The 21,520-nt window shown below is 44.1% G+C and overlaps 1 protein-coding gene across 1 annotated transcript; it reads right to left on the reverse strand.

Moving 5' to 3' along the window:
• Positions 1-17,337: 17,337 nt before the first annotated feature.
• MC3R (melanocortin 3 receptor) lies at positions 17,338-21,047 on the reverse strand. Its single transcript, XM_048819896.2, has one exon. The coding sequence runs from the start codon at positions 20,575-20,577 to the stop codon at positions 19,597-19,599; it is 981 nt and encodes a 326-aa protein (XP_048675853.1). The 5' UTR covers positions 20,578-21,047; the 3' UTR covers positions 17,338-19,596.
• Positions 21,048-21,520: the final 473 nt, after the last annotated feature.

Consider the following 21,520-nt stretch of genomic DNA (forward strand, 5'->3'; position numbering starts at 1 on the left):
GGCGTCCAGCTTGGCTTAACAGTGAAATCCTTGCTGATCTTAAACACAAAAAAGAGGCTCACAAGAAGTGGAAGATTGGACAAATGACCAGGGATAAGTATATAAATATTGCTCAGGCATGTAGGAATGGAATCAGGAAGGCTAAATCACACCTGGAGTTGCAGCTAGCGAGGGATGTTAAGAGTAACAAGAAGGGTTTCTTCAGGTATGTTGGCAATAAGAAGAAAGCCAAAGAAAGTGTGGGCCCCTTACTAAATGAAGGAGGCAACCTAGTGACAGAGGATGTGGAAAAAGCTAATGTACTCAATGCTTTTTTTGCCTCTGTCTTCACGAACAAGGTCAGCTCCGAGACTACTGCACTGGGCAGCACAGCATGGGGAGGAGGTGGCCAGCCCTCTGTGAAGGAAGAAGTGGTATGGGACTATTTAGAAAAACTGGACGTACACAAGTCCATGGGTCTGGATGCGTTGCATCCGAGAGTGCTAAAGGAATTGGCAGATGTGATTGCAGAGCCATTGGCCATTATCTTTGAAAACTCCTGGAGATAGGGGGCAGTCCCAGAATATTGGAAAAAGGCTAATGTGGTGCCCATCTTTAAAAAAGGGAAGAAGGATGATCCTGGGAACTACAGGCCAGACAGCCTCACCTCAGTCCCTGGAAAAATCATGGAGCATGTCCTCAAGGAATCAATTCTGAAGCACTTAGACGAGAGGAAAGTGATCAGGAACAGTCAGCATGGATTCACCAAGGGAAAGTCATGCCTGACTAATCTAATTGCCTTCTATGATGAGATAACTGGTTCTGTGGATGAAGGGAAAGCAGTGGACGTGTTATTCCTCAACTTTAGCAAAGCTTTTGACACGGTCTCTCACAGTATTCTTGTCAGCAAGTTAAAGAAGTATGGGCTGGATGGATGCACTACAAGGTGGGTAGAAAGTTGGCTAGATTGTCGGGCTCAACGGGTAGTGATCAATGGCTCCATGTCTGGTTGGCAGCCGGTATCTAGCGGAGTGCCCCAAGGGTCGGTCCTGGGGCCGGTTTTGTTCAATATCTTCATTAATGATCTGGAGGATGGTGTGGATTGCACCCTCAGCAAGTTTGCGGATGACACTAAACTGGGGGAGTGGTAGATGCGCTGGAGGGTAGGGATAGGATACAGAGGGACCTAGACAAATTGGAGGATTGGGCCAAAAGAAATCTGATGAGGTTCAACAAGGACAAGTGCAGAGTCCTGCACTTAGGACGGAAGAATCCAATGCACTGCTACAGACTAGGGACCGAATGGATAGGCAGCAGTTCTGCAGAGAAGGACCTAGGGGTGACAGTGGACAAGAAGCTGGATATGAGTCGACAGTGTGCCCTTGTTGCCAGGAAGGCCAATGGCATTTTGGGGTGTATAAGTAGGGGCATTGCCAGCAGATCGAGGGATGTGATCATTCCCCTCTATTCGACATTGGTGAGGCCTCATCTGGAGTACTGTGTCCAGTTTTGGGCCCCACACTACAAGAAGGATGAGGAAAAATTGGAGAGAGTCCAGCGAAGGGCAAAAAAATGATTAGGGGACTGGAAAACATGACTTATGAGGAGAGGCTGAGGGAACTGGGATTGTTTAGTCTATGGAAGAGAAGAATGAGGGGGGATTTGATAGCTGCTTTCATCTATCTGAAAGGGGGTTCCAAAGAGGATGGCTCTAGACCATTCTCAGTGGTAGCAGATGACAGGACAAGGAGTAATGGTCTCAAGTTGCAGTGGGGGAGGTTTAGATTGGATATTAGGAAAAACTTTTTCACTAGGAGGGTGGTGAAACACTGGAATGCATTACCTAGGGAGGTGGTGGAATCCCCTTCCTTAGAAGTTTTTAAGGTCAGGCTTGACAAAGCCCTGGCTGGGATGATTTAGTTGGGATTGGTCCTGCTCTGGGCAGGGGGTTGGACTAGATGGCCTCCAGAGGTCCCTTCCAACTCTGTTATTCTATGATTCTATGACTCTATTACAGAATAGCTCCAAATCTGTCACATTTGTATTTTGTCTTTGTAGTTCAATTATGATTTACTCCCAGTGCACATTCTTGCAGGTGAGATTATTATATTTGTAGTGTGTTGAAAGAATGCCATGATGATTCCTGTTATATCTGTTGTAAACACAGAGAAATGGTCATGCTGCTCTTGACTTCTGAGTGTTCGATTTCTCAACCAGAATAGTGCACCAATGGTAGGATATATAATAAAGTAAAGAGGTACCAGCAATAATTATGCTCATAAATGGATACTGAGAGTATACTTGACATTTGAGGGGGAATCTGAAGTTTCTTCATAGCATGCTACCATTATGCCTATTACATTTGATGAATATTTTAAAGGTAGCAGGGAGCTTTGGGATTTTCTGGACTTATGGGTGGTTGGGCTTGTTCGTTTTGACTCACTGCATTTCTTAAATAAAATTGTTTAAAAGAAATAAGGCATCAATTCTGGCAGGAGACTTGGAGGTGCCTGATGTGATTCATGAGTATCTTCGGCTGTTTAATGCCAATGTACATTTTGAAAAAGCACAAGACATAAATTGGTCAGAAGCTGTTCTCTTTCACCAGCTACATAAACCTAACTTTCAATATTGCATACTTTCTAAGTAATTATAAGAAAGACTGGAATAGGCTCCTATATGACATGCACCCTCTTTTATCAAAGAAATAAAATAAAGTATATTCCATTTAAATTCAGTTAAAGCTGCAAAAACCCAAACCTGAAAATTCAAAATGATCTGGGGCAGAGCTTGAGCTGGTGGAGCTATGACAGTTTATATCAACTGAGGATCTGCCTCTCTGCCGTTAACTCATGGCTTAGATGATCCATTACCATACCAGAGCATGCCAATGGATCATCTAATCTACTCATTTTGCTCCAACTGGAGTTAATACCAGGGATTTCAGATGAAGATGGAAAATCCAAATGATGTGCAATGCCACCTATTATTTATTATTTGTATTGGCGTAGTGCCTAGGAGGGCTCAGTCATGGCCTCACTGTGCTAGATGCTGTACAAACACAGAGCAGAAAAATGGTATGTCCCCCCTAAACATCTTACAATCTATGCATGAGACAAGAGATAGCAGGTGACTACAGACAGGGGAGCACAAGGAAACAATAAGACCATCCTGGTCAGCATGATGGGTTGTGGTCTCAGCTCTCCAACTGCCTATGCATGGACACGCTTTTTAAAATACTGTCCATTTGCCACTGTTTTTCTGGGCACTGCATAGACACACAGTGAATTAGTCTCTGCCCCCATGGAGATCAGGTTCTTACTGGGCCAGGTGCTGCAGAGACACAGTAAGAGACAGACCCTGCCGCAACAGAGGTCAGATTCTCATTGTGCCAGGTGCAGCACAGACATGTAGAGGGAGGTGGGAGCAAATGTTTCTTCCTAAGACCAGGTGGTGATCGGTTCATGCCCACTGAATTCCAGTTCTCAGCATGAATACATGTGTGTAGATAAAATAAATGATCAAATGCTTTTTCATTAATCCATTCAAAATGTTGACAATTCTGATGGTCAAGGATGTATTTTTCTGGATTGTCTCTGCCTTCCTGAAAATCCTGCTTGCTGAAAGCTTATACAGTTCTGGCCTTGCACGCATGGCCTCAGCCGTCAGACATCTCACATAGCTCACACAAACACCAAAAAAAGGAATATCTTGTTTTACCAGATCTTGCTTTAAAACCAGACCTCTCCAGCTGCTTGTGACAGACAAAGTTGCCCACACAAATTGTGCTGAAGAGTCTTTATTCTATAATACTGTTGCCATTCAGGTTTCTGAAGTGCCTTGATCCACCAACCACTCCTGCCCAAAAAGAAAAGAGAAAACAGGAGTGATGATAAAGGGTTTACAGCAGAGAGAGATTGAGCATCAGTAAATTTCAGCATATGACTGATCTAATAATGTTCCTCAGCTAAGAACACAAAGGAACCTTCATAACGTTATCATAACAAGCTGTACTAAACGTGTTTTTGTTCCCTTCAAGGTATGAATTATGTGACCCATACTCTTTTTTTAAATTGCTTTTCATTATATATAAGTTTGATAGGTTTCTTCCAAGGAAAAATTAAATACGTTAACTAACTCCTCTGCAGGTATTTATTCAGAAGATCCAGGACCATAGAGATCTGGTTTCTGGAGAGAAGAAATTATCTATGTTCTTACCCTGTGCCTAATACTTCAGATTAGAAAAACTCTAGGACAGAAAGATTCTGTGCTGCACCTTATAAGAAGTGTCACGCAGAAGGGGTAGCCCAGGGGATAGGAATAGCCATCTTTATGCCTGGCTGGGGACTGATGTGGTCCCCAGAATAAATTAGAGCATCTTTGGGGCTGCTCTATTTCATGTCAGCCTTATCAATGTTACCTGTGGGCTGTATTGCAACCCAGAGCAAACTAGGTTTGCCATAGCACCGAGTGGTATGGGCACACTCTTCATGTCCTGGGACATCTCTAGGTATCCCCACATGATTATCACGCTGTGACGGGGTGTACCTACTTTGCACCACGTCAGCAGGGGTTAACCCCACACTGTAGGCAGAGGAAATCACACACCTCACTGCTGCTGGGCACGTTCCAACTGAGACCAGAGTTTAAAAGGGAGTAGCTCACCTCAATCTGGGCTGGCCATTGCTGAGAACAGATGTGTGTTGCAGGCACCTGCTGGGAGACTGCCAGAGCTCCAGGACAAAGAGGCCAGCTGGGTTGAGACTCCAGTCGACTCCCAGCCAACACTGATGGAGAAAAGTCAGCAGAGGCCATGAGACTACTATTGCTGGAAGGAAGGGTAGGAAGAGGCCCAGGGAATGGGACTGTAGTATCGGGTGTCCAAAGCTGATTATAGAAGCACCAGTTCCCTAGGGCCCTGGGCTGGGATTCCTACCCTGGCTGTTCCACCACCAGAGCAGCTGAAGCCCAGAGCGAGCAAACTTAACTGCAGGACTACCCCACTGACTCTGGCCATGGGGCCCTACTGCCCTGCACGGCAAGGCTCCTGCATAGACTTGGGCTGCCCTGACTAGAGGGCCAGCTCCACAGATTTTGGCCATTTGACCATACTATCCTGATCCACACGACCCTTGCACAGACTTGGGCCCTAGGCTGTGCTGCCCTGAGTGGAAGGAATGCCTTACTGACTCTGGCCATTGGGCCATACTGCCCTGAGCTGCAGGTCGCCACCTAGATCTAGGCTATTGGGCTACCATTTTGATAACCCTCACAATCCGGCACCCCATGATGGGGTGTACCTATTCTGTGACAGACCCACTATGTGCCACCAGAGTGGAGGACAGGACAGCAGCCCTTCACTTTCATTTAAATTATATGTAAAATACCTATTGGATATTAAGAGCCAGTGATGCTAGTAATGCTTGGTTACTTATAGTGGATTTGGAACAAGCTTTGCTGCTGCTTGGTACTTCTGGGAAAGTAAATTTTAAATAAGGAAAAAGGATAAAATCCTCCTCCTCCTGCAGATTTAGGGTATTTGAGACTCTGTTTTATTTTGTGACACTAATGCAGTAAAGCTTATTTTCATCCTTCACTGCAAACTCTGAACTTAATGGTAGACTCACCAGTGCAGCCATGAATACAGACTATTGAAGGAGCAGTACCCGTAATACTGTACCATTATCTGATTAGTGAACTTTCCTTGTACATGGAGGTTAAAACTATGAACTTGGCACCAAGACATCTCTGTCATCTTCCTAGCTCCATGCATATACCATCTTGCTGTGTAATTTTGAAACACGGGTTAAAATTTGTGACCTTGAAAATGAGCAGACCAGTACGTTCCTCACAGGAATGTGTGCCAGATAGCTTTACTAACTAAGATTTGTGAAGTGCTTTGAGATCTTTGTATATCCCCTGTGTCTTTCATCTAAAGTCTTACTTAAGATGACATTTGTATTACACTCAAGATAATGGGGTATATTCTCTCCTGTGCTTGCACAGGCGGTGGTGTCAGAGAGCCAGTTATGGCTTGCTGAGAGTAAGGGCCAACCCTGGTCCCAATGCAACTTAGATTGGCTGATGAGGCACTAAAGCTTCATGCTCCAGGGGATTAGGTACTGGACTGGGGATCTGGGTTCTAGCCATGGTTCTAGGCCTGACTAATAACCTTGGGTGAGTCACTTCAGTACTCTGTGCATTAGTTTCCCCATTTGTAAAGTGAGGATAATGATACCTTCCTTTGTAAAATGTCTTGAGATCTATGAACGGAAAGTGGAATATAAGAGCTAAATACTATTATATGAGTGGCAGGTCCAGAGGGACATTACATAATATGCTTTATTAAGTCATCTTGCTGGAATAACTTGTGATCCCAAGTATTTAAAGATCCATAGAATCATAGAATATCAAGGTTGGAAGGGATCTCAGGAGGTCATCTAGTCCAACCCCCTGCTCAAAGCAGGACCAATCTCCAACTACATCATCCCAGCCAGGGCTATGTTAAGCCTGACCTTAAAAACCTCAAAGGAAGGAGATTCCACCACCTCCCTAGGTAACGCATTCCAGTGCTTCACCACCCTCCTAGTGAAAAAGTTTTTCCTAATATCCAACCTAAACCTCCCCCACTACAACTTGAGACCATTACTCCTTGTTTTGTCATCTGCTACCACTGAGAACAGTCTAGATCCATCTTCTTTGGAACCCCCTTTCAGGTAGTTGAAAGCAGCTATAAAATCCCCCCTCATTCTTCTCTTCTGCAGACTAAACAATCCCAGTTCCCTCAGCCTCTCCTCATAAGTCATGTGTTCCAGTCCCCTAATCATTTTTATTGCCCTCCACTGGACTCTTTCCAATTTTTCCACATCCTTCTTGTAGCGTGGGGCCCAAAACAGCACTACAGATGGGGCCTCACCAATATCGAATAGAGGAGAATGATCACGTCCCTTGATTTTCTGGCAATGCCCCTACTTATACAGCCCAAAATGCCATTAGCCTTCTTGGCAACAAGGGCACACTTTTGACTCCTATCCAGCTTCTCGTCCACTGTAACCCCTCGGTCCTTTTCTGCAGAACTGATACCTAGCCATTTGGTCCCTAGTCTATAGCAATGCATGGGATTCTTCCATCCTAAGTGAAGGACTCTGCACTTGTCTTTGTTCAACCTCATCAGATTTCTTTTGGCCCAATCCTCTAATTTGTCTAGGTCCCTCTGTAGTCTATCCCTACCCTCAAGCATATCTACCACTCCTCCCAGTTTAGAGTCATCTGCAAATTTTCTGAGGGTGCAGTCTACGCCATCCTCCAGATCATTAGTGAAGATATTGAACAAAACTGGCCCCAGGACCAACCCTTGGGGCACTCTGCTTGATAGTGGCTGCCAACTAGACATGGAGCCATTGATCACTACCCGTTGAGCCAGATGATCTAGCCAGCTTTCTATCCACTTTATTAGTCCATTCATCCAGCCCATTCTTCTTTAACTTGCTGGCAAGAATACTGTCAAAAGCTTTGCTAAAGTCAAGGAATAACACGTCCACTGCTTTCCCCTCATCCACAGAGCCAGTTATCTCGTCATAGAAGGCAATTAGATTAGTCAGGCATGACTTGCCCTTGGTGAATCCATGCTGACTGTTCCTGATCTCCTCTAAGTGCTTCAGAATTGATTCCTTGAGGACCTGCTCCATGATTTTTTCAGGGACCGAGGTGAGGCTGACTGGCATGTAATTCCCTGGATCCTCCTCCTTCCATAGTGATCAATGGCTCCATGTCTAGTTGGCAGCCGGTGTCAAGTGGAGTGCCCCAGGGGTCGGTCCTGGGGCCGGTTTTGTTCAATATCTTCATAAATGATCTGGAGGATGGTGTGGATTGCACTCTCAGCAAATTTGCGGATGATACTAAACTGGGAGGAGTGGTAGATACGCTGGAGGGCAGGGATAGGATACAGAGGGACCTAGACAAATTGGAGGATTGGGCCAAAAGAAATCTGATGAGGTTCAATAAGGCTAAGTGCAGGGTCCTGCACTTAGGACGGAAGAACCCAATGCACAGCTACAGACTAGGGACTGAATGGCTAGGCAGCAGTTCTGCGGAAAAGGACCTAGGGGTGACAGTGGACGAGAAGCTGGACATGAGCCAGCAGTGTGCCCTTGTTGCCAAGAAGGCCAATGGCATTTTGGGATGTATAAGTAGGGGCATAGCGAGCAGATCAAGGGACGTGATCGTCCCCCTCTATTCGACATTGGTGAGGCCTCATCTGGAGTACTGTGTCCAGTTTTGGGCCCCACACTACAAGAAGGATATGGATAAATTGGAGAGAGTCCAGCGAAGGGCAACAAAAATGATTAGGGGTCTGGAACACATGACTTATGAGGAGAGGCTGAGGGACCTGGGATTGTTTAGTCTGCAGAAGAGAAGAATGAGGGGGGATTTGATAGCTGCTTTCAACTACCTGAGAGGTAGTTCCAGAGAGGATGGTTCTAGACTATTCTCAGTGGTAGCAGATGACAGGACAAGGAGTAATGGTCTCAAGTTGCAGTGGGGGAGGTTTAGGTTGGATATTAGGAATAACTTTTTCACTAGGAGGGTGCTGAAACACTGGAATGCGTTACCTAGGGAGGTGGTAGAATCTCCTTCCTTAGAGGTTTTTAAGGTCAGGCTTGATAAAGCTCTGGCTGGGATGATTTAACTGGGAATTGGTCCTGCTTTGAGCAGGGGGTTGGACTAGATGACCTTCTGGGGTCCCTTCCAACCCTGATATTCTATGATTAGCCTTTTTCCAGTCATCCAGTACCTCCCCCGATCACCATGAGTTTTCAAAGATAATGGCCAATGGCTCTGCAATCACATCCGCCAACTCCTTTAGCACCCTCGGATGCAGCGCATCCGGCCCCATGTGCTCGTCCAGCTTTTCTAAATAGTCCCGAACCACAGAGGGCTGGTCATCTCCTCCCCATGCTGTGTTGCTCAGTGCAGTAGTCTGGGAGCTGACCTTGTTTGTGAAGACAGAGGCAAAAAAAGCATTGAGTACATTAGCTTTTTCCACATCCTCTGTCACTAGGTTGCCTCCCGCATTCAGTAAGGGGCCCACACTTTCCTTGACTGACTTCTTGTTGCTAACATACCAGAAGAAACCCTTCTTGTTACTCTTAACATCTCTTGCTAGCTGCAACTCCAAGTATGATTTGGCCTTCCTGATTTCCTGAGAAATATTTTTATACTCCTCCCTGGTCATTTGTTCAATCTTCCACTTCCTGTAAGCTTCTTTTTTGTGTTTAAGATCAGCAAGGACTTCACTGTTAAGTCAATCTGGTCACCTGCCATATTTACTAGTCTTTCTACACATCGGGATGGTTTGTTCCTGTAACCTCAATAAGGATTCTTTAAAATACAGCCAGCTCTCCTGGACTCCTTTCCCCCTCATGTTATTCTCCCGGGGATCCTGCCCATCAGTTCCGTGAGGGAGTCAGTCTGCTTTTCTGAAGTCCAGGGTCCATATTCTGCTGCTCTCCTTTTTTCCTTGTGTCAGGATCCTGAACTCGACTATCTCATGGTCACTGCCTCCCATCTATTTGACTACATGAGTGTTCATACCTCTTTCAACTAAGAGATCCAAATGAAAGATGTGGGGCTCAGGGAAGGCTTGCACATTTGTGATTCTTCCTGCAGAACTCTGGATCAGTAAATCAATAAGTTAGAAACAGAGTTTTTATATGTAATGGATATAATCTTGCTCCGGTATTTCTCATGCTATTGCTCAGTCCAGCATTCATCAACATTACTAGGTAAGCAGCATTTCTCCATATGAACACATCTGCTTAAGGACTAAGGCTCTGACAGTGTTCACCTTTTACTGTGACTATAAAAGCACTTCTCTCAAGAAGGAGGGCAGATGCTCAGCTGGTTGTCTTACTCCTATTGACTTCAGTGGAGCTCTGATGATTTACACCAGCTGAGGATCTGCCCCAGAGTAGCTAAAAGTGATATTAGAATTTAGCAACAGATTTTCTTTTCTCCCCATCTCACAAATGTTGCTCCTTCATTTACTCTGATAACTTTTCACCATGATGAAAAATATTCTTGTGGGATTGGGTGGATAAGTAACACTGCTTGGTGCTTTAGAACAGTGGTTCTCAACCAGAGGTCTGGGGGCCACAAGCACTTTTCAGGGGGTCCGCCAAGCAGGGCTGGCATTAGACTTGCTGGGGCCCAGGGTAGAAAGCCAAAGCCCCACCACCTGGGGCTGAAGCCCAGAGCCTGAGCCCTGCCATCCAGGGCTGAAGCCAAAGCCTGAGCAACTTAGTTTCATGAGGCCCCCTGTGGTGTGAGGCCCTGGGCAGTTGCCCTGCTTGCTACCCCCTAACGCTGGCCCTGGCCCTGCAGAAAACACAGTAGTTGTGGCACAGATGGGCCATGGAGATTTTATAGCATGTTGGCGGGGGAGCTCAGAAAGAAAAAGGTTGAGACCCCCTGCTTTAGAATAAAACAGTGTGATAAGTTACCTCATCACTTAAAATGCTTCATACTGAGTATGTTGCATAAGGGCCTAGAAGAATGGGACTTTTAAAAATATACAAAGGACCATACTCAGCCCTGCGATAAGCAGGCCCAACTCAGTTCATTTAAAAGAGTTGCACCCAATTATAGATTCATAGATATTTAGGCCAGAAGGGACCATTATGATCATCTAGTCTGACCTCCTGCACAATGCAGGCCACAGAATTTCACCCACCACTCCTAAAAAAGACCTCACATCTATATCTGTGCTATTGAAGTCCCCAAATTGTAGTTTGAAGACCTCAAGGAGCAGAGAATCCTCCAGCAAGTGACCCGTGCCCCATGCTACAGAGGAAGGCGAAAAACCTCCAGGGCCTTCCAATCTGCCCTGGAGGAAAATTCCTTCCCGACCCCAAATATGGCGATCAGCTAAACCCTGAGCATATGGGCAAGATTCATCAGCCAGATACTACAGAAAATTCCTTCCCGGGTAACTTGGATCTTACCCCATCTAAAAACCCATCACAGGCCATTGGGCCTATTTACCATGAATATTTAATTACCAAAACCATGTTATCCCATCATACCATCTCCTCCATAAACTTATCGAGTTTAATCTTAAAGCAAGATAGATCTTTTGTCCCCACTACTTCCCTCGGAAGGCTATTCCAAAACTTCACTCCTCTGATGGTTAGAAACCTTCGTCTAATTTCTAATCTAAATTTCCTAGTGGCCAGTTTATATCCATTTGTTCTTGTGTCCACATTGGTACTGAGTTTAAATAATTCCTCTCCCTCTCTGGTATTTATCCCTCTGATATATTTATAGAGAGCAATCATATCTCCCCTCAACCTTCTTTTAGTTAGGCTAAACAAGCCAAGCTCCCTGAGTCTCCTTTCATAAGACAAGTTTTCCATTCCTCGGATCATCCTAGTAGCCCTTCTCTGTACCTGTTCCAGTTTGAATTCATCCTTCTTAAACATGGGAGACCAGAACTGCACACAGTATTCCAGGTGAGGTCTCACCAGTGCCTTATATAATGGTACTAAAACCTCCTTATCCCTACTGGAAATACCTCTCCTGATGCATCCCAAGATGACATTAGCTTTTTTCACAGCCATATCACATTGGCAGCTCATAGTCATCCTATGATCAACCAATACTCCAAGGTCCTTTTCCTCCTCCGTTACTTCTAGTTGATGCGTCCCTAGCTTATAACTAAAATTCTTGTTATTAATCCCTAAATGCATGACCTTACACTTCTCACTATTAAATTTCATCCTATTCCTATTACTCCAGTTTACAAGGTCATCCAGATCCTCCTGTAGGGTATCCCTGTCCTTCTCTAAATTAGCAATACCTCCCAGCTTTGTATCATCTGCAAACTTTATTAGCACATTCCCACTTTTTATGCCCAGGTCAGTAATAAAAAGATTAAATAAGATTGGTCCCAAAACCGATCCTTGAGGAACTCCACTGGTAACCTCCCTCCAACTTGACAGTTCACCTTTCAGTAGGACCCGTTGTAGTCTCCCCTTTAACCAATTCCCTATCCACCTTTCAATTTTCCTATTGATGCCCATCTTATCCAATTTAACTAATAATTCCCCATGTGGCACAGTATCAAACGCCTTACTAAAATCTAAGTAAATTAGATCCACTGCGTTTCCTTTATCTAAAAAATCTGTTACTCTCTCAAAGAAGGAGATCAGGTTGGTTTGGCACGATCTACCTTTTGTAAAACCATGTTGTAATTTGTCCCATTTACCATTGACTTCAATGTCCTTAACTACCTTCTCCTTCAAAATTTTTTCCAAGACCTTGCATACTACAGATGTCAAACTAACAGGCCTATAATTACTTGGATCACTTTTTTTCCCTTTCTTAAAAATAGGAACTATGTTAGCAATTCTCCAATCATACGGTACAACCCCTGAGTTTACAGATTCATTAAAAATTCTTGCTAATGGGCTTGCAATTTCTTGTGCCAATTCTTTTAATATTCTTGGATGAAGATTATCTGGGCCCCCCGATTTAGTCCCATTAAGCTGTTTGAGTTTCGCTTCTACCTCAGATATGGTGATGTCTACCTCCATATCCTCATTCCCATTTATCATGCTACCATTATCCCTAAGATCCTCTTTAGTCTTATTAAAGACTGAGGCAAAGTATTTGTTTAGATATTGGGCCATGCCTAGATTATCCTTGACCTCCACTCCATCCTCAGTTTTTAGCGGTCCCACTTCTTCTTTCTTTGTTTTCTTCCTATTTATATGACTATAGAACCTTTTACTATTAGTTTTAATTCCCTTTGCAAGGTCCAACTCTACTTGACTTTTAGCCTGTCTCACTTTATCCCTACATATTCTGACCTCAATAAGGTAGCTTTCCTTACTGATCCCTCCCTTCTTCCACTCCCTATATGCTTTCTGCTTTTTCTTAATTACCTCTCTAAGATGCTTGCTCATCCAGCTTGGTCTACAACTCCTGCCTATGAATTTTTTCCCCTTTCTTGGGATGCAGGCTTCCGATAGCTTCTGCAGCTTTAATTTAAAATAATCCCAGGCCTCCTCTACCTTTAAACCCATAAATTCTTCAGTCCAATCCACTTCCCTAACTAATTTCCTTAATTTTTGAAAGTCAGCCCTTTTGAAATCAAAAACCCTAGTTGCAGATTTATTTTTGTTAATCCTTCCATTCAGTTTGAACTGAATTAGCTCATGATCACTTGAGCCAAGATTATCCCCTACAACCATTTCCTCTATGAGGTCCTCATTACTCACCAAGACCAAATCTAAAATGGCATCCCCTCTAGTCGGTTCAGCAACTACTTGCTGAAGGAATCCATCAGCTATCGCATCTAGGAAAATCTGAGCCCTATTATTATTACTAGCACTCGTCCTCCAGTCTATATCTGGGAAGTTAAAGTCTCCCATGATCACACAGTTTCCATTAGTATTTACTTTATTAAAAACATTAAAAAGGGCTCTATCCATATCCAAATTAGATCCCGGCGGTCTATAGCACACCCCAAGCACTATCCCAGGGGAGGCTCTAATAGTTTTCTTCCCCAATTTAATTGTTGCCCAGACAGACTCGGTCATATCCATTTCATCACTTCTTATTTCTTTACATTCTATCTCATCATTGATATACAGTGCTACTCCACCACCTTTACCTTTATTTCGGTCTTTCCTAAACAGCACATACCCTTCAATACCTGTAGCCCAGTCATGACTACTATTCCACCAGGTCTCTGTTATACCTATAATATCTGGTTTCACTTCCTGCACCAGTAACTCTAGTTCCTCCATTTTATTACCTAGGCTCCTTGCATTGGTGTACAAACATCTTAATTTTTGCTGTTTGGCCTCACTCACATTCTGTACCCTATTAGGCACGGTTATTTTACTACCAGTATAACCTATTAGACTTGTATCTACACTGCCCTTCCTCCTACCTACAGCTGTATCCACTCTTACTTCATTTTCTTTCCACTCTATGCTAAATTCTGGCGTGGAGATTACCTGGACATCTCCCAACCATCTCCCCCAAATTCCTAGTTTAAAGCTCTCTTAATCAGTTGTGCCAACCTCCATCCTAGAAGTCTATTTCCTTCCCTACTCAGATGAAGTCCATCCCGAGAGAACTGTCCTCTATCCATGAATGCCTCCCAATGACCATACATCCCAAAGCCCTCCTTATAGCACCACTGCCTAAGCCATCTATTGATAGTCATAATCTTGTCACACCTTTGTTGCCCTTCTCTAGGAACAGGCAGAATCCCACTAAAGATCACCTGAGCCTCAATTTCCTTAAGCGTCCTCCCCAACCTAGCATAGTCTCCCTTAATACTTTCCAGCGAGAATCTAGCCGTATCATTTGTTCCCACATGAAGGATAATTAGGGGATTCTTTCCCGCTCCCTTTAGAATCCTTTTCAACCTCAGGTCTACATCCCGTATCTTAGCACCTGGAAGACAGCACACCCTCCTATTTTCTGGATCAGCTCTGGTTACAGGCCTATCTATTCTTCTCAGTAAAGAGTCCCCAATCACATAGACCTGCCTTTTCCTAGTGACGGTGCTATTCTCCAGTCTATCCCCTGTTCCCTCTGGCTGCAAGTTCTTTCCATTCCCATTCTCCCTTGTAATCCTTTTTAACCCATCCTGTATCCTCCTAGGGCTCATATTTGGTGTAATCTCCATTAACTCTTCCCCTTTTCCTATAGGACTAACCGCTCTTCTCTTCTTCCTTGCCCTGTCACCTTCAGTGACTACCTGCTGAGCCCCTTCGTCATTTTCCAACTCTGCAAACCTATTCTGAAGCTCTATTTCTCCTTCACTAGCCCGTCTTTTCCTCTGCCTAGTTCTTTTAGTCACATGCTTCCACTGACCACTTTCCTCACCCAGTCTCCCCTCAGAATTCCCTAGTCCTGCTTCCATCTGCAAGTCTGAGCTTTTCCCTTCAGATACCTCATGTCTTTGCTCCATAATCTGCTCAAACCCCTTCCTAAACTCTACCAGACTTTCCACCTGCATCTCCAAACCTCTGATCTTTTCCTCCATCAGCTCTATCAGACGGCATTTCATGCAGACAAAACTCTTACCAGGTGCCCCCTCCAGGATCATGTACATACCACAGCTTCCACATCCAGTCATCTTCATTGTGTCATCTGCTACATGGGTCACTCCCACTGCCACCTCTGAATCTGTCATAGCCTTTCCACCTAAATCCTGTTAATCAGGGAAACACAAACCACACCCAAACACCACCACCCACAGCAAAAACAAACCCCACACAAGCACCACAAGATAAACTCCCCTGTCAAACTCCCACTCAAACTCCCCTGTTTACAGCTCTGTTTGCTAGCTCCTGTGCCGCTGCCTGACTGGCTGCTGCCTTTATAGGACCCCTAGTCAGTGAAGCCCCGCCCCCTAATCAGGGCTCAGCTTCTCTCCCAGCACAAAGCCCCTACAAGCCTCTACACATACAGATACTACCAATACAAAACCAAACAAACACAAATACCTTCTCCTCCAACAGAACTCCCACTCAAACTCCCCTGTTTACAGCTCTGTTTGCTAGCTCCTGTGCCGCTGCAGCTGTCTGTGACAAGGCCAGAACTAGGGACAGAGGTGGCATAACACTATTTTTGCCCTGGCCTTCTCTCCTGGGCTGTGTCTTCTGTGCTGCATGAACTTTATTTTTTTAAATAAGCTAAAGGGCCAAACCCTGCTCCATTCACTTATGGGAGCAGTTCCGTTGAGGGCAGTGGGCCTAGTTGTGTTACTGCTGAAGACAATGGGAAGGAAATGAGCAGGATTCACCCAAAGTTTCATTTGTACCACATTCCATCGAAAGATCTAGATCTGGGTCCTTGCTTCAGCCACTTTTCACATCTGCTAGCCCAAAGCCGGCTTAACTGGGGATTGCCCCTTGGCCAGTGACTTCTATCCCATTTCCCCTGCTTGACCCCGATATAGGGCACATTGCTGGAGAGCCTTTTATTCCTGATTCCTTGGCTGCTGTCATGGTCCCTTGGTGTTAGAGCAGTCCTAGGTTGCAGCTTGGCACTGGCCTAAGGAATGGAGAAACGTATAGTGGCTGAAAGCCATTTTCATGATTTCTTTCTTCTGAGATGCACCAAGTAGAGAAGGGCTGGTCTGAGAATCTGTCCCAAAGCTTTTGATTTTTAGTGCTGGTCACAGAGGGTTCTGTGCATAGGCGCTGACTCTGTGGGTGCTCTGGGGCTGGAGCACCCACGGGGAAAATCTGGTGGGTGCTGAGCACCCATCAGCAGTGCCCCTATCAGCTCCCCACCCCCAGCCTTCCAGTGCCTCCCGCCACGAGCGGGCCCTGCGGATCAGCACCTCCCCCTTCCCTCCCAGCACCTCCTGCCTACCATGATCAGCTGTTTCACCACCGTGATCAGCTTTTTCACAGTGTGCAGGAGGCTGGGGTGGGGGTGGAGGGAGGATGTGGCATGCTTGGGGGAGGGGGGTGGAACTGGGCGGGAAAAGGCGAGACAGGGCGGGGCCTTGAGAAAGGGATGGAATGGGGGCGAGGCCTGGGGCAGAGCCGGGGGTTGAGCACCCCCCAGCACGTTGGAAAGTTGGTGCCTGCGGTTCTATGAGTAAAATAGTCTACTTCCCTCAATGGATTTTTGAGCGATGGCTGTTAGCTCACATTCTATCCCTTATCCTGCTCCTAGTCTATGTAGCTGGCAGGACTTGGAGGAGCCAGAAGAGCAAGGGATGAAAAAGCTGGGCAGGGCAGCTATGCAGAGCAAGGCTGGTTCCTGGTCTATATGTACTCCTGGTCCGCATTTGTGGACCCCTGTGGTGGGGGTCACAGAGTAGCTAGATGGAATTTTAGCCTGCCTGTTATCCTGCGATGGATGGGAAAAATGCAGCACAGAGGCTCCTCCCACCTGTTTCTGGGCTTCACCCCTTTCCCCCAGGCAGGCAAGTGGAAGTGTGATGGCCACCCTTTCAGCTGACACTTTGGGGATCGAACTGTGGGCTTCCAGAACTAAAAGCATAAGCTGCTGCGGTTTGAACTAAAGATCCGTAGTTGTGACACAGCCCCATATCACCTGTATGTTGAACATGTGAGGGGCATGAAGACCTGTACCACACTGTCACCAGTGGTTTACAGAAGCAATGGGGGTAAATCCATCTCTTTTCCACTCTTTATGAGCCCTCTTCCCTTTATATTTTTGCAACTTGGATGCAAAAGCCTCATAGGTTTTTTCCTTATTTGCACACAGCTCAGCGGAGGCAGGATAGGCTCCAGAGTGGCTTGCCAAACAGTGAGCTTGCTATCTAGTAACATATAAAGTGAAGCATTCTCAGCAGGGTTTTCTTCAGATTATTTTATTCAACAGATACATTTTTTGGTCAGCAAATTCAAAAAGGTCTTTATTCAGACCATCAGACACAAACCATAGTACAAATTAAATGAGTGTCACCAACAATCATTTTAAAAGGAAAAGGTACATCAGGTACCATACGAGTTTAACACACACTAACCTGAGGCAGAATATCATAACGAATCAAGCTATAGAACATAACATTAAACAGAATAGGCTATAGTTAGGAATATTAACAACAGTTATATACAATAAGAAAAGGAGGACTTGTGGCACCTTAGAGACTAACTTAGATGCATTTCCACTGAATGCATCCGATGAAGTGAGCTGTAGCTCACGAAAGCTTATGCTCAAATAAATTGGTTAGTCTCTAAGGTGCCACAAGTACTCCTTTTCTTTTTGCGAATACAGACTAACACGGCTGCTACTCTGAAACCCGTTACATACAATGTGCCCCTTTTCTGAAAAAGTTTAGTTTGATTGTTCCTTTAAATGATGAGTTGTCGCAGCTGGTCTCAGTGTGACACAGCAGCCATTGCAAAGATAAGACAAAGTTAAACTAAGAAAACACTTACAAAGATCGTAATATTTCAGAGGTCATTGGATGCTGAGGGCCTATGGTGATCCAATAAATAACCTAGACAAAAGCACTATAAATGACAGCAAAATGTGCCAGGAAACAACAAACTAATGAAGTGTCTTGAGACTAAAACAAATTGGTTCCTAAGAGGCAAATCAATAGATTTTGAAATGTCGGAAGAGAATATATAACAGAGTATATTTGCATATGCCTTGTATACAGTTTCTGTTTGCCTATAGTTCTTGATTTTTACAGTAAGAAAGTATCAGAAAGGAGCCAAAGGTAATATAAAATTTCAGCATGATTCAGAGTTTTCACAATCTAGAATTGTCTGTGCATATTGCCTATCCATCATAGTATATAGAATAGACTCACAATGTATGTTCAATGACATACACTATATGAAGGTCACTTATACATTTTGCGTCTATGAAAAACACAGGCCACTTTTAAATTTTGTAGCTTAAAGCATGTTACACATTTTTAAAGGCTGCCAGCTTGCACATAGAGTGTTTGAAAAAGATATGCAAACAGTGGATTTGATTCTCCTTCCATGTCAGCAGGGTAAATCAGGAGTCAATCCACTGAAGTCAATGCATTTATACCAATGTACAGCCAGTCTAAGCACAAAGCAAATCAGGCCCACTGTCCACATCCTCCACCCCAAGAATGTTGTATTTTACCGACACATTTTATTTCTGACAAGTTTTTCTCAGTCAAATTGTTGTCTGTAAATAGTCTGTTTCCATTTACTTCTCAGCATAAGACAACAACTAAGTTCAAAGTACGATATATTTTGGCTGTTTTCTAGGTTTCATTCCAAGTTTTCTTTGAAACCTGCTAGATAGATCTAATTGGTACCTTCTCATCAAAAGGTAACTTTCTATGATTTGCTTTATTGTTCTATCAAACAATGCATTTCTCAACATATTATAGTTACAAAGTTACTTCAGTGAGATGATGTCCATGTACCACAGATAAGAGTATAAATGCCTAATTAGATCACACCACTTCAACTTAGCAGTGAGCTGACTAGTTCACACTGTACTTATACAATATGTAATTGCCTTGGTTTTCTTAAAGGACTATTTCAGCATCTCCGGTGAAATGTTTGCTTTCATCAGTTGAAGATTCTCTTAAATTGCTTTTACAGGCAGCAGCACAAGCATCAATATAGTGCTTTCTTTGCATTTTTCAGATGTTTGTGAAAGTACCTACAAAATATTACTTGTCAGTGTTCTGATTCTTCTTAGAAATGAACAGCTTTCAGTAGATACCACTCAAGATAGACACTTTAGATTAAACTGACTTGGTTGACAATGGCATAAAAATAGAATATTAGGGTAAAGAGAATATTACATTAGTCTGACTAATGTAGCATTTATTTAATAGATTCATTTTTCAGTGATTGAACTCTGAGCTATTTTGCAAAATGCTCTGGCTTCACTTGTATTATCACCATGTAAGCAACAGCAAATGATATAAATCGCCTCCCCTTTTTCCTTTTGAAAAACTTTCTAAAGACATCAAGTAAAATCTCTCTCTTTCTTTATTTTTCCTGTACCCTTCCTTCCTTCACAGACTGTAATGTGGAGCTGCTGATTCGGTTTAGATACATACACCCAGTGTATGTATACCCTCTCCATACCAAGTACAGAACTGGACATTTACAGAATGCACCGTCCCACACTCATGCCATAACAGCAACATACTAACTCTTTGAACGTCTTTCTCATTTCCAGACTCCGGAAAGCATAAATTAGGGGGTCGATGACTGAATTGCACATAATCAGGACCAGATATGTGTTGAAGTGTGAGGTGTAGCAAACACAGTGTGGGTTTGTGGGGCAAGAAATGATGAGAATGAGATGAAGAAAGAAAGGTGCCCAACAAACAATGAAGACCCCAAGTAATATAGTGATTGTCACAGCCCCCTTCATACAGGTCCGCTGATGAGGAACCCCATCCACTGGGAGGGCTGCGATCCGTTTAACATGCAGGCGTGCAAATAAGAACATGTGAACATAAAGGGAGGCCATGAGAAGAAGCATGGTGAAGAACATGATGATGAGACAGACAATGACAGTTTTGCTTTCCGAGTAGACAATGAACATGATGCCGCAGATTATGCAAGCAATCCAAATAACCACAATTAGAGCTAAGGCTTTCTTTACAGTCATGATGCTGTGATAACGGAGAGCATAGAAAATAGTAATGTACCTGTCAATAGCTATAACCAAGAGGTTGCAAATTGAGGCTACCAAAGAGATACAGATCATTGAGTCAAATATATTGTCCATATGCTGGATAAAGTGGTCATCAATGATCAGGTAGCCATTGCTCAGGATTGCAATCATGATAGTCTCCAGGGCATTTGACATGCTCACTAGCATGTCTGCTGCTGCCAAGCTGCACAGGAAAAAGTACATGGGGGAATGTAGGTTTCCATTCTTCAGCACCGCAAGGATTACAAGGATGTTTTCCAGCAGGCTGATGATCCCTAAAGTCAAGAAGACCTCGGCTTTAATGAATACTTGCTCACAAAATCCATTGTTGCTCCTGTTGCTGAGGAGGGTTGAATCATTGAAGTCCTCAGTGGTATTAACCAGCACAGGCTGAAATGTAAGCGCACACTGTGTAGTATTCATTATCAACCCGGGACTTGATTTCACACGCGATTACAGAACCGGCATCAGTTCAGTTTGAAAAAAAAAAATCCTTCCAAACTGTCTCTGGGTTTATCGAATGGGACCAGATAGGGCTTTGTTTTTGTTGTTAAAAATATAAATGTATAAAGCCTTTTTGTTTTAAAGGGAGTTTTATGTCAAACATTCAAAGACTCTGTTTTTCTCCCTGAAATCAAAGTGAACAGCAAATTTCACAGTCGTCCCTCTGGGGAGAAAAAAAGAAAAATCAGCAGCACTTTTACTCTCTTTCTAGTTCTCCTGCTGATTAAAAGTGAATAGCTTTCTTATCTGTTACCATAAGCTGGGACCGCTGCAGGGCATCCCGACTGGAAATCATGCTGTAGCTCAGTGAAATACCTCGTCCTGTTTCACCTGCAAGAAGGGGGAAAGAAAAAAGAAAATCAAGGAATTTATACATTCATGAAAGGAAAAACAACTCCTACTTAGTCTTCTGTACAGCACAATGGCCATTAGAGAGCAAGCTCCTTCCTGATTGACAGCTACAAACACCAGGTACAGCACCCCCATTGAAAAGTCCTCGTTAGTCAGATGTGAAACTATTTGGTGCCCTCTGCAGATCAGAGATATAATCTGTTTTCATTTTAAAATATAGAACTGGCTGCAAAACAGAGGCTTAGTGGGAATGAGAGGATAGGGAGTGGGGGAGCCCTTTCCTGCTCCCAGAGGTGTTGCTCCAGAATATGGGAGCACCTTGCAATAGTGGTAGGACAGCCAAATATGGCTACCTGCCCCTACTGTGAAGGAGACCCCCAACAAGTGCACATGGAGGGGGAGTCTGGAACCAATGCCTTCTGATTCCATCTGAGAAAAAGGCACCCAGAGCTGCTGAGGGTGTATTAAGGAACCCATCACAGGAAGACCAATCCCATGCCAACTACCTCCA

Source organism: Caretta caretta, chromosome 13, assembly GCF_965140235.1.
Source record: "Caretta caretta isolate rCarCar2 chromosome 13, rCarCar1.hap1, whole genome shotgun sequence".
NCBI lineage: Eukaryota > Metazoa > Chordata > Testudines > Cheloniidae > Caretta > Caretta caretta.